This window comes from Thrips palmi, unplaced genomic scaffold, assembly GCF_012932325.1.
Source record: "Thrips palmi isolate BJ-2018 unplaced genomic scaffold, TpBJ-2018v1 HiC_scaffold_18, whole genome shotgun sequence".
Lineage (NCBI taxonomy): Eukaryota > Metazoa > Arthropoda > Insecta > Thysanoptera > Thripidae > Thrips > Thrips palmi.
Window position 1 is genome coordinate 15,729,869 of NW_023144627.1, and position 22,150 is coordinate 15,752,018.

Genomic DNA, 22,150 nt, shown 5'->3' on the forward strand with positions numbered 1-22,150 from the left:
TTTCGCCGTATGGTGTCGCAAAAAGGGAGGCCCCTTGTCCCCGTGGCCTCGGCATGCCACGCCACGCCACGCCTCGGCCCCGAAGCCACCACCCCCTCAACTCCACGTGTGCCTCTGTCCGCGCGTGTCCGAAGTTGCCAACATTTTCCACAATTTTCCACAAGAACAACCCGCGCGGCTGGACATTCATCCGCCTAGCTGGACTCACAACACGGCGGCGGCCCCCTGTCCTCGCCCTGTGTGTGTGTGTGCGTATGTGTGTGTGCGCGTGTGTGTGCGCGCGTGTTGTTTTTCTGTTTGTGTTTTTCTTTCACAGTGTCCTTGCTCGGCCCGTCCTTGAGAAGGACGCGGCTATTTCCTATCGCGTCCTTCGCATCGACAACGCCTGCTCTAATATTTCTGCCCCCATTTTTGGCCCCGAGTCATTATCCCTGCGAGGTAAGGGCCTGCACTGTAAGGGCACTGTGTCATCCCGTCAACCCTTTCACGTTATTGGGCGCTGCTGCCCGTTTTTTCGCCTCGGCGGGTCCAAGGGGCCAAAGGGCCAGAGGGGCGAAGGGAGGAGGCCAAAAGGGGACGCCTTGCTGACAAAGTGCGCGCGGAAGGCTAGGCGAGCAAAGGTTCTGATTCCTTTTAAATTATCCCTGTTTTGTCGCCGAACTGGTGAAGGGAAGGGGGAAGGGACCGACTCCTTTTTTCGAAGGGGCGTATATCATACCTCGCCGGCGGCGGCGCGTTTTTGCGTTCAGCAATTGAGGCGGATGCGGGAGGGGGAGGGGGAGTGGCATATTTGATCAATTACAAACTTGGGTGGGCCGGGTCGCGGCTTCTTCTATATTTCGCGCGCAGACGGGCAGACAGACAGACAGACAGACAGACAGACAGACAGACAGACAGACAGACGGACGGACGGACAGACAGACAGACAGACAGACAGACAGACAGACAGACAGACGCTAGGACAGTAGACAAGACAGACGGGCGGACCTGTTTGGAAATAATGCAGTGAGGTGCCGCTCGTCTCTACCACTTCGGAGAAAAAAATGTGTCAGTCCGCTTCTGATTTTCCCAATTGGTACTTGAACATTCCACAAGAAAAGGAACAAAAAAAGCAAGCCGACACCTTAATGTGTGCTTCTAGGAATATGTTCTAAAGGACAGGTATCATCCGCTAAGATAGGCCAAGACAAGGCCCCCTCCTTGTGTAAGATACTCCCCGTGCGTGGCGGCCGTCTCCTCACGTCAGGGTCAAGTGAGACAAAGACTGGGAGCTGCAGCAGCTGGCCACGGCGCTGGCCGGTGCTGGCCACGCCACGCCACCCTCTTCGCGCAGTCTTTCCCCTGCAAATGGCGGTAAATATTTAAACACCCATCGATTCCGGCGAGAGTGGACTGGCTAGTGGACGCACTCAAGGCTCAGGGCCCGGGCCGGCCTCGGGCTCGGGCTCAGGGCCTTCAAGGCGTCCAAAGGGAGTTTGCACTCCATTCCATCACCAGGTGCATCCGTCAGTCCAGGGACGGGGCTGCCGGCCTGCCTCTCCGGGCTGCTCGCCTCTCCCTCCGGAATTCCAGCAGGCGGACCCCGAACGGCGGCTCTGTCTCTGTCGCACTCGCGGGGCGCGCCGCAGGGCCGCAGGGGTGCGAGAGAGACAGAGCGACGCTGCTCGGAACCGCTCCGCCGCCCCGCGCTTTCGTTAGGGTGGCCACAGCGAAAGATTTCATTGAAGCACGGAGCGGCCACTTCGGAGGGGAATCTCAGCCAACACGCGCGGGGCGGGGCGGGGCGGGGCGGGGCGGGGCGGGGCGGGGCGGGGCGGGTCTGTTCAGTTGGCCGAGCGGTCCCTTTGACGGCAGCGTCGCCGGCAGCTTGACCGCGGCCGCGTCCTCGACGCCGACCGGGACGGGGCCGACCGCGGCGACGACGAGGACGACGCCACCGTCCCGCCGGGACGCCCCGCGAGTGCGAGAGAGAGAGAGACAGAGCAGGAAGCGGCCGCCATTGCTGATTGCTTGTATTGGCCGGTCAGCCGGGCCGAGCCGAGCCGGGCAGAGCCGAGCCGGGCAGAGCCGAGCCGGGCAGAGCCGAGCCGGACGGGGCCCTGATGACCAATGAGACCCGAAAGGACGTTAATTAGAAGGCGGCGGACGTGACTAGTTGGGCCTCGGCCTCTGTTTAGGGGGCGTCGACGTGGACGACGTGGACGACGTGGGTGAGGCTGGCGGCAGCGGCGGCCTCGGCGCCAGCGTGCCTGTGGCGGCAGGCACGGCCACTGCCAATACAATGTATTATTCGCGGGGACACACACACACACACACACACACACATACAGAGTTGCAAGCTCACAAGCACGCACCACTTGTCACCAGGGTAACGAGGGGCAGCAGTTCACTTCAAAATCACGTTGCTCCTGACTCACCACGTGATCAGGTCGGCCGACAGACAGACAGACAGACAGACAGACAGACAGACAGACAGGCAGACAGACAGACAGACAGACAGACAGACAGACAGACAGACAGACAGACAGACAGACAGACAGACAGACAGACAGACAGACACACGCGCACAGCGTTGGCCGCGGATAGAATCCCGGGTCAGGAGATAGAGGCAAGGAGGCGCGGCCCGACGCCAAGTTGGTTCCCAAGGAGCCAGGCCATTGTAAATCCAGGATTAAAGTGCAGGTTTAAGCAAGGATCGTGCGCCTGTGCGATAGCGGAGGCCTGGCCGCCTGCCGCGCTCCGTCGCTCTGTCTCGCTCGCACCCGCACGGGGCGGGCCCCGAGTGTGCGAGAGAGACAGAACTGCTAAAGCTCTGTTTGGCCTTCACTCATCCTCACCCAGTCCCAACCAGCGAACCAACATGTGGGGTCCTTCGAAAAACGCTACGAAAATGACGCCGGGTCCACGTTGACGCGGCCCTTCCGCCTACAGTGGCGGCGATAAGTGTGGGAGCGAGATAGCGCGCGGACTGCGCAAATCTGTGTTCAAGTGAAAGCATTTGAGGGGGCGGGGCGGGGCGTGGCGGGGCGGGGCGGGGCGGGGCGGGGCGTGGCGGGGCGGGGCGGGGCGGGGCGGGGCGGGGCCAGAGGTGCTGGAGAGGCGTCGGTCGGGTTAAGTGGCGTTTGATGGCCGGAGATAAGGTGTCGGAAATAGGTCTGCAGCGGGCTGAATCCGCGGGGCGTTCCCTCGCTCTGTCTCTCTCGCACCGGCACGGCGCGGCCCGCGAGTGCGAGAGAGACAGAGCGACGAGAGCGATGTGCGGAATCAGTCTGCAGGCGGTGCGAGGCCTGGCGGTGAGGGTTGGGCGGGAACACGGCGGGCTTGGAGGTGCTGGGTACGACCGCACGGCCCCGCCCAGCCCCGCCCCGCCCCGCCCCGCTCCGCTCAGCCAACGGCGCGCTCATTGGCACGAAAGTGAAAATGCAGTGGCGGTGCGCGGTGCACTCGGGAATAGAAATCCTGCGCACGCCACGGCGGCGTGGCTCGGCGGCGTGGCGGCGCCTCGCACCCGGCGGCACGCACCCCGAGTACCAGGTAGGGCGACGCGCCGCCTGGCCGGGCTGCCTGCCGCCACCCTCACGCCGCCGCGCCCGCCACGCCCGGCACCAAACTTCCAAATGATATAATGACATTAGTGAGGCCGGCCCCGCGGCCTGGGCTAGGACTCCGCCAGGGCTCCGCCAGGGCTCCGCCAGGGCGCGCCGAGGCCTTAGCAGCCCGGCTCGGCTCCGCCGCCCGGCTCCGCGCCGCACCAGGCCCCGGCCGGGCTCCACCGCGACTCGACTCGTCTCGCTGATCGTTCGCGAGCAGACAATTAAGGGATGAATGCGAATAGCTCACTCAGACACACGGAACAGCCGCGGCGGCACGAAGAAGGATTTAAGGGGCAGCGGTGGTGGTGGCACTAGGGCTGTCTCGAAAATAATTCAATTCATTTTCTGGTTTACTCTTTGAAGAGTACTTTGTTTTGACTTCTTTTTCTTTTTCAAAAAAAAAAGCGTGAACGGCGGGCCGCACGCCGGCCGTTTCCGAGAAAAATGTCGGGCCGAGGTGTTGAAGTGGTTGGCGTGGTCGCGCGCCGAGTGCAGTGACAACTGTTACCGCGGGGTAATGAGAGTATCGCATGTCTACCTCCTCGGCGCCCCGCCCCGCCCCGCCCCGCCCCCAAACACACGTGGCCACATCAAGTGGCTGTTTGTCGCGGGGAGTGCTTGCTTGCTGCATCCCCTCGCACTTAAGTTTGCGGTGGCAGTGTGGCGGTGTCTGGGGAGGGGGCGCGCCCGGGCGGGGGCGCAGTTTGTTGTAAGAGGGCCGGCGGTACCGCGGGAACCCCCCCGTCAAAAACGGAGCGGGGGGGAAAATTAATTTTAAAAGTGGCGTGGCACGGACGGCGCCTGCGGTGCGGCGGGTAGGCAACGCGGTGAACGCGCGTGCGTTGGGGTGCCTACCCGCCGGGCGGCCGGGCGGCCGGGCAGCGCGCCTGCGCGGTAGGCAGCACGCCGACACGGCCGCGGCCGGGCGGCCTACCCGCACGGCGCTCGCCGGAGACTTGAAGTATCGGGCGCGCCATTTTTCCCCCCTCGCTCGGCGCGGCGTCTCTCTCGCAGTCGCTGGGGGTTCGTGCGGGTGAGGCAGAGCGGCGAAACGACTGCATGTCCAGTCGGGGATGAAGCCCACCGTGTTGCGGCGGAGCGAGGCGGTGTCGCGGCGGCGGGCCAAGTTTGCAGTGTCGCAAGTTGGCTGCTTGACCGCCGCCAGGCCGCCACCGAGACGACAACTTGTAGGGCACCGGGACACGACCCGCCCCCTCCCCGCCGTGTCGAAGTTCGAAAGGGCGGGGCGGGGCGGGCGTGGCGGCCGAATTCAGCCCAGACAAACCGGCAGGGGGTAAAGCCGCGGAAACACTCTTAATATTCGCGGTCGGTCATTGACCTTGACGACTTCCAGATAAATGTTCTTCCCGCTCCGCCGCGAAAAACTTTACTCTCGTGGTTCTAGTTTGAGGACGGCGAACTTTCCGGCCAGTCAAAACATTGAAACTTTGAGTCGCGCGGGGCGGGGCGGGGCGGGGCGGGGCGGGCGCGGCCGACGGGGAAGCGGCGGGCGGGGGTGAGCGGCGTATACTTTTGAATGCGTTTAACACAGTAGCCAAGTTCCTTGGCTGGGCCATGGCTGGGCCAAGGATGAGGGAAGTGAGAGCGCGGCGACCGCGGTGCGGCGTGCCGGCGTGCCCGGGCGATGGTGGGGATACGGGACGACGGGATGGTTCACGAACTCCAAACAGCTGACTCGAGTCAAGTCGAGGATGCCGGGCCGCGCCGCGCCGCGCCGCCGCACTTAGACGACCCTGACTTCGCCGGTCCGTGGGACGACTCCCGGCTCCGCGCAGGGTCAAAGTGATTACCGCCTCAAGGGCTCCACATGAGTCTGCTTCGCAATCCAGCTGGCCGCCTGCGCGCGTGTCTGTCGGTCGGTCTGTCTGTCTGTCTGTCTGTCTGTCTGTCTGTACAATTCGTCCCGTTGCCTGTCTCGTTTTGAACCAGTACTACTGCATCTGCCTAGCGAAAAAAATCTATTTCGTCGATCCGGCGGTTGTTGGGGGTGGCCACGGCGCCGGCGTTGGAAGCCACTGCTTCAAAGTCACTGCCTTTGTCACAGCGATACCTTCAATATTTTTAGGACGTGTGAACCAATCTTAAACTGGCCAAAATGGACAAAACAACAGAACAGGTCATTCCTGAACTTAAGTCTTTATTCGTACTTCAATTTTTTTTTAAGCAAACAATAATTTTTCTCTGTATTACATTATGTATTTTATCTTTATTTTTGAACCGCACACTTGGAGCGATAGTGATCGGGCCGAGGTCTGGCCTGGGCAACCCCAGCAGCCCCAGCCCCACTCGGTCGGTGCGGGGTTCAGCCTCCGGCCCTTGAGATACAAGCGGGTCCCCCTGGATGACGGGGCCAATACCTCGGCGTGCCATCTGGTGCGGCCGATACCTCGCTATTGGTAGTGGGGCCCCCGATGGGGTAAGGTGGGGTGGCGGGGGGCTTGAGGGGGCCCGGGCCTGCGCACTCGAACCACGCCCCCGGACTTGGGCCCTGCTCTGCCCCGCTCTCCTCGGGCCGTGAGTGGCCGGGGCTCCCCCGCCGGGGCTCCTATCAGGGCTCTCCTGCCCTGCCGGGGCCCCGCCCCTCGGCCGGGCCTGGGCCAGGCCCCCGCAGTGGCGGGGCAGCGCGCAGGCCCGGCGCCCGCGCCCGCCCCCACCACCGCCCCGCGGCCCCGCGCCCTCCCCCGCCCGCGCCCTCCCCGCCAGCGCGCCCTGGCCGCCCCGCTGGCAGTGCGCTGCGAGCGGTCGCCGAGGCAGGGTGCGTGCGTGGTGCGTGCGTGGGGCAGTGCGTGCTCGGCCCGCGCAGTCCAGCTCGTCGCGTAGTGCGTAGTGGTGCAGTGACTGAGTGACGCGAGTGTGTGTGGTGCCGATTGTGATTGTGGTGTAGTGGTCGGAGGTGCTCATCGCAGTGCGCTTCGGCTCGCTCTTGCTGGGCCTGGCTCGGCCTCCCCGTCCGGCCCCGCTGGCCCCCCAGGCCCCCTGTCCCACGGCGGCCATGGCCGCCCCCTCAGCGCCTTCGCGCGCAGCCCGTCGTGACTGGATTCAATGAAAAAGTGAGTTGGTGCGAGTGTCTCACAGTGTCTCCCGAACGCGTGTCCTTCAGGACTCCGCGCCGTGCCGTGCCGTGCCGAGCCCGGCCGACTGACCCACGTCCTCGCCTTCGCCGCCTTCGCCCCGCTCACCCGGGTTTCGAGTTAGACAATTTGCGGGGACCAGAAAGTTCCTTTCCCTTCGTCGTCCTTGCCCAAGGCCTAGGCCTAGGCCCCCCGAGGCCCTGCAGGTGTGTGCCCATCCCCAGTGAGTGCCCCGGATTGGCTGCGAGACGGTGGAGGTGGTGGGATTAGGGCCCCGCTGGCCTGTGTGGACTCTCAAGTTTAGAATCAGTCCTTCAGTGGCCGTGCAGAAAACAGGGACCATTTCGATGTCTTCGTGACGCTCTCCTGTCGCACATTGCCCTCAAGGCCTGGACACTTGGTTAATTTTCTAGATGAAATTTTCTACACCCACTAAATCAGACACCTGTTTAGAAAAATACTTCCAAAAATTATCATACATTGAGCTAGAAACGCCTTAAACAAGTGAATTCGTAGAACGACTTGCTGTTCCAACGTTTTTGTTTTCAGTTATTTTATCAGGCTAATGCAACTTGAAACTACAAAAGTAAATTTCAAAAGGATAAAGAACTTGAATTTTCAATAGTGTGGATTTCACCACCACACTTGATCAGGGTTATTCGTTTCATTTTAGTTTTAGTTTTCTTACTTTTTTGTGAGTGCCGGCACTCTAAGAAAGCCGCCACTAAACGGGGCGGCCGCGCTGCGCCCCGCAGACAGTGCGGCGGTGCGAATTAGTCCTCGAGGGACGTTCCCCTCCCCTCCCCTCCCCTCCCCTCCCCTCCCCCTCCCCTCCAGCTCGGCCCGACGAGTAAATAAGATGATGTCAGCCCCAGAGGGGCCGGGGCTAAGCGACTTACAACAAAGGGTACGTGTCTGAGGGGCGCGCGGGGCCACCGCCGCGGTGCTAACGGCGCCTCTCAACAAGTCCATAAAAAAATAAAAAAAAGATAAACAAAAAAGGCGAGAAAGAAAGGGAGACGCCGCGGTGAAAGGAAATCAGAGAGCACACGCCCCGGAGCCGTCCGGAGCCGTCCGGGCCGGGGTAGGTGCCCTCCGGGATCTCACCGGAAGAGGCCACCGCCCTTCCCCGCACCTGACGTTTCTCCCCTCCGTCTCTTTTTTTCCTTCCTTTCTCTCTCTCTCTATCTCTCTCTCTCTCTCCCCCGCGAGCAACAGCGTGCGGCAATCGGCACCATTGAAAAGATGACGGAGTTTGTAGCTTCTTTTTGTGATCTTTCTCTCGGAAGATTGAGCGGCGTGTCGTGTCACTTGCATGACGGCGCGAGCAGCAGCCTCTGTCGCTCCGTCTCTCTCGCACCTTCACGGGACGCCCCATGAGTGCGAAAGAGACAGAGCGGTGAAAGCGACTCTCGGAATCAGTCTACAGGGCACTGTTAAGGCGTCTGCTGTGAATGGTCTCGGTGCAGCTCTCTCTCTCTCTCTCTCTCTCTCTCTCTCTCTCTCTCTCTCTCTCTCTCTCTCTCTCTCTCTCTCTCTCTCTCTCTCTCTCTCTCTCTCACCCCTGCGGATGGGCACGCCGTGAAGTGCACTCAAAGGAGTGCTTTCTTGCTCTGGTACAAAAGATAATTCACTTGCAACAAGTGAATTTTCTTGAAACATTCAAGTGAATTTTCTTGAAACATTCAAGTAAATTTTCTCGAAATATTCAAGTGAATTTTCTCGTAACATTCAAGTGAATTTTCTCGAAACATTCAAGTGAATTACTTGAAACGTCAACTTACTGTTCCGAGTAGATTATCTTGGCTCGAGATCCACTCTTTTGGGTGTCCGAGGGGGCCAGTGGGACGACAGGGGGGCCAGGCTAGGCGGCTCTGAGAAGCATTCCCGCTTGCCGAACTCAAAACAAAAGGTCACATGAAGGCACCTTCGTCCTCCCCGTTGGGCGGGCAGTGCGTCTGCATCGAGTTTGAATCGAGGCGGCGCGCTCCCTCGTACTTCCTGCCGTGCTTCGAGGCGCGCCGGCGCCGCGTGCAACTGCCAATCAAACGGGGTGCAGCGCGCCGGCTCTGTCTCTCTCGCACTCGCGGGGCGTCCGCAGGGGTGCGAGAGAGACGGAGGGATGAGACGTCCCTTCGGAGCGGCCGGCAGGGCGTCGCGACGCTTTGACGAGCCCTTCAAAGGCGGCGCCGGGGGCTGGGCCGTGCCGCCGTGCCGAGGCACTGCTCAAGCTAATTGCTGGCTTGCCAGCCCCTGCTCCACGGACGCCGATTTTTGCCCGGGTTCGAGGCCCGCCGCGGGCTGGCTGTCTGATGGCTGGCTGCGCTTAGCTGCGCGGCGCGGGCCGCCGCCTCGGCTACTTAGCAGTGGCGCCGCCGCAAAGCCGATCCGTCTCCGTCTCCGCCACGGCGCGCCGCACCACGGGCAGGGCTGTCATGACTTCGGACAGCCGGCCCACTCCGAAGAGTCGTTGCTTCGCACTGCTCTACCTAGAAAAACTCAACCTATCAAAACTCACACTGATGTTAGGAGAGCGCGGCGGCCGCGGCCACCCGGAAGGACACCGCGGGATTTGTCGCGATCGTGTTGTATGACGTCGCCGGCGAACTGTTGCGGCAGGGCGATGCATCCCGCGGAATCCTGCAGCGTCCTGTGTTCCTGGCCGCGCGCCAGCACGCCGACGACGCCAAACACGTCCGGACTCTCTCTGTCTCTCTCGCACCCCTGTGGCGGCAGAGAGAGAGAGAGAGAGAGAGAGAGAGAGAGAGAGAGAGAGAGAAGAAACTTTGGGCGGCGCAGGGTTGCAATAATAAGTCGGTTAGGGAATTCCCACCAATTCGAAAAGAACCACTAGTCGGATGTCCAAAGCGTTCGGAGAGAAATTTAAAATCACTTTTGGTGTCCCTCGAGCGAGGCGTTTTACCCCTGGCTTTGGGAATATGAGCCTTTTTCTAACCGGTCCGCCGTGCCCTGTTGCAGCCGCTAGGCCATGCCGGCGTGGTAGCGACAGCGACCCAGCCCGCGCCCCGCCTCGCCTCGCCATGGTGGACGTCGTGGCCGAGACAGACCCGGCCGTGGGCATCGAGGACGCCAAGAAGAAGCGCAAGAAGGCGCAGCGCTGTGTGGAGAACAACAACTGCGAGGACACGCCCACCAAGATGGACTCGGTGGACGTGCAGAAGGTGGCCGTCGTGGCGCCCACGCTCATGGCCTCGGTGCCGACGTCGGCGGCCCGGAAGCGCGCGCACAGCCCGCGCCACTCGCCGTCCAGGAAGATGAGCAAGATGGTGGCGTCGGCCGGCGGCGTGGACAACGAGACCCTCATCCGGGAGACGGAGGCCGCGCTCAAGAGCCTCTCCGGCAGCTGGCCCGGCGTGCGCGCGTCGTACTACGGCAACCACGAGGCCGCCGACGACAAGTTCGAGAACCTGTTCGACGAGAAGCACGCCGCGGCCAAGGCCCGGTGCGCCGCCACGGCCTCGCCCGGCCTCGGCCCCGACTCCCTCAAGGACGTCATCACCCTGCGCGGCCAGAAGACGCCCTCGCGCGCGCTGCGCCCGCCCACCGGCACGGTGCGCGGCGTGCGCAGGGAGGACGACGCCGACGACTCGTCGCAGGAGCTGCACATCGACCTGGACAAGGACGAGGACCGCAAGGACTTCAAGAAGACCACCATGATGCACCACCACACCGGCTTCGGACCCTTCCCGCCGCGGCCCACGTTCATCGGCTTCCCCGGCGACGGCCTCGCCCCCGAGGTCGGCGTCGGCGCGCCGGGCGTCGGCGGCATGCCCGGCATGGACGACAAGCCCCCGCCGTCGTCGCTGTGCCTGCTCGAACTCAACCTCAAGTTCGAGGAGGACGAGCAGCCGCCGCCACCGCCGCCCGCCGCCGCCTCGCCCGACCCCTCCTCCAAGCAGTACACCATCCTGCAGCCCGCCGGCGCCGGGTCGCGCGCCGCCACGGCCCTGCAGGACGTGGCCCGGGAGGGAGTCCCCGCCGTGCCGCGGTCCCAGGACCTGCACCGCACCTTCGGCCCGCTGTCGCCCGGCGTTGGCCTCAACCGGGGTGAGTAGCCTTCGGCGGTCGGTTACACTCGGCGAAAGAACGACAAGGGAGCGTTTTCGCGCGGCTCGCACGTGAAAATCAATCCGGCCCCGAGTGGCGGCAGACGGAGCCGTGCGTGTCGCCGCCGACGACGGGGCCGGCACCCCGAGGCGTGTACGCGCACGCTCGCACGCCCACGCACGCACGCACCGAGTCATTGAAAGCGGCGCAGCAGTGCCTCGGGCCAGCCGGGCCCGCCAGGGCAGCCACGGCCCCTCCGGAACCTTTGCGCGCGTAATTGGCTGACCGGGGTGAGAGAATTGTAGCGCCCCACCCCGCCCCGCCCCGCCCCGCCCCGCCCCGCCCCGCCCCAACCCCGGCTAACCTGACCGCGCTGCTGGAGCCGCTGTTGCAGCTGCCAAACTAAACCCTTCGTTTTCGCGTGTGCCGCCATGTGTGTGTGTATGTGTGTGTTGTGTTACTTGCGTGTGTTTGTGTCTGTTTTCGATAGCAACTATTCGCAACAAGATAAGGGTGGTCGTAGTACACACGCACGCACACGCACACACAGCAGGCAAGCCTGGCGGCGGTAGTAACGGACGTGCATCCCTGTCGCCCCTATCGCCCCCACAGCCCCACGGCCACGGCCCTGCACGGCCCCGCGCGCTCGGGAGACAAAACGGCACGCTTCGGATTCTGTTGCCAGACGCACCCCTCCGCCTCCCCCTCCCCCTCCCCCTCGAGCCCAAGTGATTACCGACCCCCAATCATAAGCCCCGACACGCCCTCATTGTTGTGGAATCAGTTAGCATGTAGGCAAGGTGACGCAGTCCATTTCGCGCGCCGCACAACGTATGCCCAATCCCCCTATCTCGGCCATCGCGCACGTGGCCTGGGTTCGAATCCGCTTCCCGGAGACGGTTTTAGACTTTTTTTAAAGGATGTTTTTGTTTGTGCCGGAGAGGGGGATTTTCGAAAGTAGCCGGTTGCAGCCACTGGGTAGATCATAGGTGAGAGTGCGCGCTCGCGACGCGCCGGGCGACCGGGTTCGAATCCGCTTTCTAGAAACTCTTTTAGATTTTTTTACGTTTTGATTTGTGTCTTTCACTGCGCGGAGGGAGGTTTTCGGAACCGGCCGGTTGCAGACACCCGGTAGTCTAGGGGTGAGAGCGTGCGCTCGCGGCGCCGCGGGTCCCGGGTTCGATGCCGGGCCGGGGCCGGGCCGGGTAGCTGGCACTTGAACTTGGGCAAAGCGCCGAGTAAGTGAGATTCCCGGGTGTGCTCGTGACCTACCTCACGCTTTCGCTGACGATGGCCAGGGCAATGGCACGACGCGGCGGACGCGGCACACATGATGGAAAATGTTCGCCGGAACTTCGGAAGTGCTTAAAAACTTTGGCATTTGACCCTGGCCAAACTTTACCCCCTCCCCCTACTTCCGTGTAAGTGAGTTAGAGGCACGCGGCGCGGCCGCCCCGCGCACTGCGCGCGTCGGAGAGAGATAGTTGCATCATCCTGCGTCTTGGGCTCGCGTCGGAGAGAGATAGTTGCATTATCCTCGGAGCGTCTCTGCTGCTCGCACCAACGTGTCGATCGTTCTGTTCCAGAAGGCAGCAAGTGCCCCACGCCGGACTGCGACGGCCAGGGCCACGCCACCGGGCTGTACCCGCACCACAGGAGGTGAGAATAGAAGGCGAAACCGAAGCCGGTCTCTCCGAGTCTCTCCGAGTCTCTCTGGTGGCGGCTTGCCGGGACGATTAACCCTTCTAACCTGCTTTGCGAACATTGAATGTGCCTGTCCACCGTTTGAAAGCTTTCGTTCGTTTCCAGCCTGTCGGGATGTCCGAGAAAAGACAAAGTCACACCTGAAAGTAAGCATCGTCTTCTTCCATTCTCTGTACCTAGCTTATTCTTTAGTCTCTCTTTCTCTTTACCTCTCTTTGGTTTCGGCCTTATCTTTTCTTTCCTTTCTTTTCTTTTTGTCTTTCACGATTACTCGCGTTTTCTTCTGTGTTTCTTACAATATTTCTTTTGCTACTGCTTTTTTTCTGTTTCGTTTCCGTTTGGTTTCTCTTTCTTTTTTTCCTGTTTTGTTATGATTTGCCGGGTAGAGAGCTTACTACCACACAGTGTTCTTGTTCGATATTTTCTGTAGTGTCGTTTTGCCGTCTGTGTCCTCTGGTGGCCCCACCCAAAATCTGCCAAAACTCTGACCAAGTATGTGTTGCACTGTGTGTAGACTGAAGACACAGCATTTTCATAATTTTAAACTGTAATAAAAAGTTATTATTTTTCTAATTGACATGATACATGGTGTTTGGAGCTTGGGCAGATGATATTCGCAGGGAAGCAGGGGTTAGGTCGTCTTGGGGTGTCCCATAGGGTGTCCCTCATCAGAGACCAACGAACTGCAGCTGCAACCGCGAGACGCGCCAGGGAACACAATTTGCTTGTGATTTCAAACCAAATTCAGCGTAATACTGCAAATAACAACAAAGTGACTGCAAGTGGGATTGAACCAGATTTTGCCTAGGGACCAACTTCGGCGTATAAAAACCTTAAACATTAAATGAAGTACGTCTCTCTACCCGCTTTATTAGTTTGTTTCTCTCTGTGTCTTTTATTTTTTTTCCGTTTCATTTCCATTGGCAAAGAAATCCTTGCAGTAATACGAAAGACGATAGATGGCTAAAGCAGTGCGTTGGTCTCTCTCCCCACCCAGTCCTGGCGATGCATGAGACGATCCTGAAATGTCCCACCCCCGGCTGCAGCGGGCGGGGCCACGTTAGCGCAAGCCGCCACACGCACCGGAGTCTGTCAGGGTGCCCGCTGGCCGCGGCGTCCCGTCGGAAGGCGCGGCCTCTCGCCCCCCACGGCCTCGGCCACGGCCTCGGCCACCACGGACTAGGCCCGTTCGCCTCGCACGGCCTCAGCCGCCTCCAAGGTAACCAGAGGGCAGGACGACGGCGTAGCGTAGACTAGCGTAGCGTAGCACGCCCTTGTTGGAGTCAGGGCGGGGAAAGGAAAGAACACGCTCTTCTTTCCCCGGGCCTGTGCATTTTCTTGCCCGATCCCTCTCTCCCTTGCGCTGACGTCCACCGTGTCGGCTTTTTTCCAGTGAGCAACTCCGTGAGCGGACTGCACGCGGACTTCGACTCGCCCACCTTCCCCGGAGTGCCCGTCCCCAAGCCCGCCTGGCTCTACGGCGTCAAGGACTCGACAGAGTCGCCCTTCTACAAGCCCGTGCCGACCCAGGCACCGCCGCCGCAGCAACAACAGCAACAAGCTCAGCAACAGCAGCAGCAACAACAACAACAGTCTCAAAGTCAAACACCCTCTCAACCGCAGCCTTTACCGCAACCCCCAACCCCCACCCAGCCCTCACCAACGCAGCAGCAGCAACAGCAACATCAACAGCAGCAGCAGCAACAACAGCAACAACAACAGCAGCAGCAGCAACAACAGCAACAGCAGCAGCAACAACAACAGCAACAAACGCAGCAACAGCAGCAGCAGAAGAAGACGGAGGACCTGGTGAAGAGCATGAAGAAAGAAGTGGGCGAGCTTCCCGGACACAACCGACTGAACCTTCTCGTCCCGAAATCGGAGGCCTCCCTCACCAGGTCGGCGTCGCCGCAGCCCGCGCAGGCCGTGCGCCAGCAGCAGCACCAGCACTCCCAGATCATGCAGCAGCAGCAGGCCCAGCAGCAGGCGAGCTACGAGGCGTACCTCAGCAACCAGGACTCCAACTCGTCGTCCATGTCCAGCATGGACACGATGCGGTCCCCGGGCTCCATGCTGCCCTCGCATCTGCCGCAGCCCTCGCCGCACCACCTGCCGACCCACAGCATGCAGCAGCAGCAGCAGCAACAGCAGCAACAGCAGCAACAGCAGCAACAACAGCAGCAGCAGCAGCAACAACAACAACACTCGTACTCCATGTCGCTGGTCGACCACCAGATGGCGCAGCGGCCGCCGTACGACGTGACGGCGGGCGAGGACATGTATCAGCGCGCCGGCAGGTTCAGCGAAGGTAAGGCCGATTCCTTGGACTTTGCTCCGTTTCTCGTGTCGACGCCGAGGCTAACTGAACTCACTGTTGTTCCAGACGACGTCCACCGCGCGTACGGCGTGCAGACGGTGCAGTCGGTGCAGCGGCCGGTGGTGTCGTACCCGGACCTGGGGCTGCGCGTCGGCGTGGGCGTGGGCGCCGTCGGCGTGGGCCCCGTCGGCGTGCCTGGGAGCTTGGTGCCCGTGGGGCCGTACGACAGCAGGCCCTACGACAGCAGCACGCCGCCCATCGGTCAGGCGGGCCAGGCCAGCGTCTCCACCCCAGCCTACGACCGGTACGACCAGCCAGACCAGCAGCGCACCACGCCGTGGATGGGAAGCATGGGCTACCCCGAGCACGGCGGCCAGAGCGGCCAGGGCAGCCAGGGCCAGGCGCCATATAGCCCCCACTACGACTCGCCCCAGCCCAAGACCCCCGTGGCCGCGGTCGCGCCCGGCCCCCCAGGCCCCGCCCAGCCCATGAACCCCGCCCCCAGCCTCGAGCAGGGCGTCGTCCCCCGCGCCGCCAGCTCGCCGCTCCACGCCAAGTCCCCCCAGGCCCTGGCCCAGGCCCTGGCCCAGGCGCCCTCTGTGCCCTCCCCAAGCCAGCCCCACGACCTCAGCGTGAGCAGAGCGAGGTGAGTGTCTCGCAGGACACTTTGCAGCCCTGGAACCTTGAGCCTTCGGGGCGCTTCGGGGGACGAGGGAACGCTTGGGGCGTAGAGTGGCGTAGACGCAGCACTGCACTGGAAGCCCGACGCGGAGAACTCCCACAGTGTGGCCTTTGCGCCCCACATCCAAAACGCATCAATTTCTTAGCCATCCTGTCCGTGTTCATGAAGCAAACGTCGAGAAGTCCGCGATAAAATTGTGGAGAGATTGTCTTCTCGACAACTCACTCCGCGATTTGTGACCGTCAAAGTCATTCTCCGAGTTTGTTTTCTCAGTGCAGGCGGCACGGGCCTAGTAAAGTGACGCGACTTTGTAAACGGCGAACGCCACTCTCGGCGTCTGCGATTTTAAGACCCCCCATTCGCTGAGCTATCAACTCCTGACGCATGATTAGTTTGGCCGCACCGCGAAAAAGGGCGTTGGGTTGCCTACTTTCCCGCCTCTAGAGTAGAGCTTACCTCAGCCCGGTCGGATCGGCAACCCAACTTACACAACCACCACTCGGGGTAGTCCCAGCCTGCCGCCCTGGCACTTTTCCGGTTTATTTCTGTCGTTTTTGTTCAGTTTGAGAAAGTGAGTGAGCTGTGCTTATTCCACAGCGACGGGCCCAGCCCCATGTACGGCGGCGAGGTGGGTCGGTACGAGCAGACCGAGCCGGTGGACTTCTCGACGGCGCCGGACAGTGTGTCCGCCGTGCCCTTCCCCGGGCAGCCCATGGCGCGGTTCCCCGCCGGACCCGCGGGGCCGCCGCCCCCGCCCGGACCCGCCGGCTACTCCCGGGACTCGTCGCCGGACTCGTCGGCGGGCCACTTCCTGGACTACAGGGACGCCAACGGTGAGTCCGCGCGCCGCTTGGCGCACTGCACAGTGGGCCGGAAGACCGGTGGAGGCGGCTAAAACCCTAGACGCGTTTTGAGCTCCAGAGTCGCTAAACAGGACTCGAACCGAACGTGTGACCCCGCAAATGGATTCCACGTTCGGAGAGCAATCCATTGGTGGGGTAAAACGTTCGGTTCGAGTCCCGTTTGGCGACTCTGGAGCTCGCGTGTGAGAGAGATGAAAGGTTGTGACTGAGCTTGGCGGCTCGTTGGCCTGGTTGCAGGCTACGGCGGCATGAGTCCGGTCCACGCCGCGCACGCCGCCCACGCCGCGCACGGCTACGGCCTGGGCGGCCCCAACCTGGGCGGCGACTACCCGGGCAGCTCGTACTCGTACGGCAACTACTGCGGGACCAGCGGCTACCCGGCCACCTACCCGGGCCACGTGGCCAGCTACTCGCCGCAGCCCTGCTACTCCATGCCGCCGCCCAGCCACCCGCACCCCGGCCACCCCGGCCACCCGCACGGCGTCGGCTCGCTCGACAAGGACGGCGTCAAGACGGAAGGGTGAGTTCGAAAGGCCAGTCCGAGCCCCGCGCGTGTCCTGTCTCAGGCGCGGATCCAGGGCCCAAGGAGGGGGTGCGTTTGGCCTACCTTCAGTAGGGAGCAACTACCCCCATCTGGACCCGCGCCTGCCCTGCCTCGCAATAACACCACCGCCTTGTCTTCTTTCCCGCTTTACAGGCTACCCGGCTGCCCGCGCAGCGACCGGTCGCAAATCCAGCCCCACTCGCAGGAGCTCAAGTGCCCCACGCCGGGGTGCGACGGCTCGGGCCACGTGACCGGCAACTACTCCTCACACCGGAGTCTGTCCGGCTGCCCGCGGGCAAACAAACCCAAGAGCAAACCCCGAGATGGCCAGGATTCTGAGCCTCTCAGGTGCGTCAGGCAGTAATTACCAATTTTACAGAGTCTTGCGGTACCCGAACCAGGTGGCCAATTTAACGGTGGCGCTGTCGTGTTTCAGGTGTCCCATCCCCGGCTGCGACGGCTCGGGGCACTCCACCGGCAAGTTCCTGTCGCATAGAAGGTGAGTCCCCTCTCTCTCGCTGAACAGGACTCGAACCGAACGTGTGACCCCACCAATGGATTCCTCGTTCGGAGAGCAATCCATTGGTGGGGTCACACGTTTGGTTCGAGTACCATTTAGCGACTCTGGAGCACAAAACCCGTCCGGGGTTTTGGCCGCCTCCGCCGGTCTTCTGGCAAATCCACTGTGGTAGCACGACGTGGACGTCAACGGCCTGGTCCTGGTGTTGCAGCGCGTCGGGCTGCCCGATCGCCAACCGCAACAAGATGCGCGTGCTGGAGAGCGGCGGCACGGTGGAGCAGCACAAGGCCGCCGTGGCCGCCATCAAGTTCGGCTCGGGCGTGGGCGGCGGCCTCGGCGGCGGCGTGTCCGTCTCGGATCCCTGCGACTCGCTGCAGGGCCACGTGACGGGCGCCTTCCTGAGCCACCGCGGACTGGGGCCGGTCCCCGGGCCCGGCGGCGTCGGCGTCGTCTCCGGCGGCCTCCCCTCCAGCAACCCGACGGGCTCCGGCCCCACGGGCAGCACCAACCTCGGCGCCGGCAGCAACCTCAAGAAGGGCTTCAGCAAGTACCCGCCGCCGCCCGAGGACATGAGCGGGATGTACGGAAAGGGGCCAGGTGAGTCTGACGGACGGGGTGGTCGCCGTTTGCCGGTGCTCTCTCTAGGCTCTCTAGATCGTCGTCGAGGCGAGTCCTGGCACTCCGAGGGATCTCGCTGGAGAGGCTCGAGGTCTCTCTAGATCTCTCTAGGTCGCATGAGCCGTAGGCCTTCCTTTCTCGCCTTCCTACGCGTCTCTAGAGAGGAGCTAGACTCGTTCTGTCTCAGCCGGCACGCGAACGCATTGGCAGAAAGCGGGGGCGTTTTCTTTTTTGTTTTTTGTTTTGCTTTAGTTGCGTTACTCACTGCAGTGCAAAATAATCTCATGATGCAGTAATGATAGGGTGATGATTCTAGTCTTATGATTGGTTCAGTAGGATAAGTGAAATAAAATCCAAACAATATTATGGTTGGAAGTATGTCTAAGCTCCACTAAACTCTCAACTATTTTATTTTTTGTAAATTATCAACCTATCTTTTCGGAACTTCTAGAACTAGTTTGTATTAAAACTGTTTAACTAATATTGATTCGAGTTTTTGATGCGTCTCTAGTGTCACACAGTTATATCCGTGGATGTGGTGGTTAACCCTGGAAAAAATTTCTAACTAGCGCAATTTGTTTGCAGTATGGACTAACTTATGGAAACTCGGCATACTTCCCCAGTCCCTACACTGCAAATAAATTATGCTGGTGAGTAAAACATTTACGGTATGGTGTGTTCAAAATAGAGTGATTTGTGTGGTTGATTTCATATTAGTTTGGATTGTATTCGTTGCCTGTGTCTGCATGCTCCCATAGAACGCAACAAGGTGGCTGTCAATTTGGTAGCTTATTAACGCCTGATAGCAAGTTATTCATCGATTTTGCAGTAGCTATTACTTTGCCTATCGCTTGAATTTTGCTTGTTTGGCGCATCCGTCACCGTTCCCTTCTTGGATGCTCAAGAGGTTGCCTGGTAGATAGGCAACCCCTCGTGGTTGCGCGTCCAGTGGGCGCGCTGGTCCACGACATGAGGCCATGATGAAGCACGACCGTCACCCTCGACTAGCCCGCTTCCTCTGTGCTCTGTGCGTGTGTTTGTGTGTTTGAGAGAACTCGTTTTTCCGCCCGCGCTGACGGCGTCCTCTCCTTGCTGATTCCAGGCTTGATGGAGGTGAGCTCGCACCATGTGGGAGTCGGAGCCGGCGGGGAGGACATCAACGTCCTCGAGGCCGAGATCACCGAGCTCCAGCGCGAGAACGCGCGCGTCGAGTCCCAGATGCTGCGCCTGCGCACCGACATCACGGCCATGGAGGCGCACCTTCGGCACGACAAGGTAAGGTGCCCGATGGGCTGCGTACCCGCCAGGCGGTGCCCGATGGGTCACCTACCTACCAGGCGGCGGCCGATGGGTCACCTACCCGCCAGGCGGCGCCCGAGATGGTGGTCCCAGTGCTAACGGCGGTCTCTGATGCAGGAACCCCAGCTGGTGCCGCAGGTTCCGCGAGGGTCCAACCTGACGGACTACTACGAGAACCTCCGCAACAACGTGATGACGCTGCTGGAGCACGTGCGCATCCCCGGCGGGTGCAACGGCGGCGTCAGTGTAGGCCACGTCGGCAGTGGGCAGCCGCACCTGCCGTACAGTGACGTGAGGGACATGAGAGATATGAGGGTCGGACCCGAACACTTTGACAGTTACCTCAGTAAACTGCAGACACTGTGCGAGGAGGGCAACGGCTCCAGCAGGGCCATCTACGGCGCAGTCCGCCCCACCCTGCCGACTCCCATCTGATCGAGACTTCACGCCTCCAAGCCAAGCGAGCAGCCTTGTAAATTTGCCTGTACAGGTGGCTCTGTGCCACAAAACCTCTTTGATCATGTAAAGAATACAAGGGAAAAATGTATACATATTTAGTTTTACAGCCGTAGTATCTATTCCAGCTGAATGTTGTAACTGTAAAAAAAAACATATGTTATTTTAGGTGTTTAGACTTGAAAATAAGTCTGTCCATTATTTGCTGTGTAAAAATAGACGTAAGAGCCTTAAACGGAGGGTATGACTGGGGTATTTCCTGTGATGTCATACTGTGGTATTCATATTCTATTGCAGTATTGTTTGATCCATGCGTTCTATTAGTGTTGGTTTGGGATTCCTTTTAAAAAAATCAGGAAAGGCAGATATGCAAACTGCAAAGATTTTGCTGCACAACTGTTACACCCGTTTTCAAAAAGAAAATTGTTTGTGATGAATTTGCAAGAGCTCTGTTACGTTTGCATTTTCTTCCCTCGATGTTTGCGTGTTGCAGCTATGCTGAAGAACATGTGGAACCTATATCTCAGCTAGCCACCCATGTGATCCTAGTTAATTATAGGAATGATTTTATGATAGCTTGTTATAGATTGTGATTTATGTTGTGATATGTGTTGTTTACCTCAAGGTTTTCTTTACAGTGAGAGCGTTTCAATTTGTTTACCGGTCAACTCATTGTAGTTTTATGACTGAGTTATAGCTTTTATTAGTAATAGCACAAATGTTACTGTTTATTGTTTTTTGATTGAATTTCTTCATTATTGTTTTGTTATAGCATACAACCACACATTAATTGGTGCTCTATCTTACTTCTCATTCCTCAATTGTTTTTCTTTTTTGATCACTCAACAAATGTATACTTTGTGATGCTTTTGCTGTGAGCTTACAAAAATATACTGCGCAGTTATTTGTTTACTCACAATTTTTTTTAGCATGCAGCAATTATGCAGAACACCTTTTTTCTTGTTTTTTAAAATAGCTGATCACGTTGTTATTTTATTGTCATGCAATCAAAAATTTTATTTTGCCAAGGCTGGAAGTCAGAGTTGAGAGCTCATGTGATACTATTCCATCCATGATCATGGGACAGTAATCAATTGACTACTGGTCTCTCACATCTGCCTAAATCAATTGTCAGAGCATCTCTCATCATCATTTTTATTCATGAGTTCTCCCAAGCCTATACCAGTTTGAAGTCAATACTAGGGAACAATGGGAAGGGTTGTAGCTTTACAATACCTCTAGGAATCTGCCACTTTGTGGATCAGTTGTTTTGTTCTTTTACCAATTTTGTTATTTATTGATTTCTATTTTTTCCTTTTATAAGAACATTGATTGTCAAAGGTGACTGATTAGTAGCTTCATTGCAAGCCTAATTTAATCGCCAACTCCTAATGTATACTGAATTATGTGAAATGTTAAAGATTTGGATGTGTGCACCATAAGGGTGGGCGCACCTGCTTATCTGATAATAAAATCATACGCTGTGAGTTACAAATTTTGTGATGCCATCTTTTTGTGTTTGGGGTAAAATTACATTAACGAATAAAATTGCAATCTCGATCACCAATAAATCTGCCACATAATAGGGTTTTGATTTTGGGAGGTAATTTTTCATTTTATATTTTTGTAACATAATATACTGAAGAAGCTAAAAGTAGTATGCAATTTAAAGAGGCATACAACATTTAAACAAAATCTGTTACAGAACATTTCTTTTCATCATTTTTTAATGGAAAATGTGCAAGACAAGAGAGCAAGCTGTGACAGTATTTGCTGGTAGCTTAGCTTAGACTCATTCCATTTTGTACTTGCCCCATGCTTTGTAAGTCCAGCCAGTCCAATTCAAAGTCATACTGTCTCAATAAAAGTTTAAGAATGCTGCCATATGTCCCTGCCAAAGAGTTAATCTAAAGTTTCGTGTAATACTCTGTTCTGACCTATGCACACTCGCATTGAATTTGTGTACATATATACATATATACCATGTTAATGTTTATGAGTGTGGCTGTATACCATATGATGGCTGTATAATTTTAATTTAGTCTCATTTTTGTTGTTACGATACAGTGGGATTTCAATCTGTCCTCGACAGACTCTAGTCATCCTAGTAGGATGTAAAACGTGCCATTTAACTTTAGAATGGGCCTGGTGCAACCAAACAAACTTGTAATGTGAATGTTACAACTCCCTAGATCAGCCAAATTTAGAAGGCGTTTTGAAATCCTACTGTAGTTTATTTCGTTGTCAAGTTCAGATGCCCAATGTTACGTGTCACTTGTTTGATCTGATTATTTGTTAATGAAAAGATGTGCAATAATAAATTGATAAAAAAAAAGGATACAAAATATTTTTTAAACAACGAGTCCTTAATTCTTTCTTTAACGAGGGGGGATC

At 58.5% G+C, this 22,150-nt stretch overlaps 1 protein-coding gene across 1 annotated transcript; it reads left to right on the top strand.

The window, feature by feature from the left end:
* Nucleotides 1-6,360: 6,360 nt before the first annotated feature.
* Nucleotides 6,361-22,084, top strand: LOC117645078 (myelin transcription factor 1-like). Its single transcript, XM_034384987.1, has 13 exons — nt 6,361-6,664; nt 9,665-10,753; nt 12,340-12,412; nt 12,563-12,603; nt 13,851-14,765; nt 14,841-15,078; nt 16,054-16,289; nt 16,557-16,839; nt 17,017-17,223; nt 17,300-17,362; nt 17,595-17,980; nt 19,104-19,276; nt 19,418-22,084. Exons 2-13 carry the CDS (start codon nt 9,727-9,729, stop codon nt 19,733-19,735), a joined length of 3,960 nt encoding a protein of 1,319 aa, XP_034240878.1. The 5' UTR covers nt 6,361-6,664; nt 9,665-9,726; the 3' UTR covers nt 19,736-22,084.
* Nucleotides 22,085-22,150: the final 66 nt, after the last annotated feature.

Coding starts and splice junctions, on each gene's coding strand:
- LOC117645078 (XM_034384987.1), top strand. CDS start 9,727: ATGGTGGACGTCGTGGCCGAGACAGACCCGGCCGTGGGCATCGAGGAC. Junction 12,413..12,562: donor CTGTACCCGCACCACAGGAG/GTGAGAATAGAA, acceptor GTTCGTTTCCAG/CCTGTCGGGATGTCCGAGAA. Junction 17,224..17,299: donor CCTCTCAGGTGCGTCAGGCA/GTAATTACCAAT, acceptor GTCGTGTTTCAG/GTGTCCCATCCCCGGCTGCG.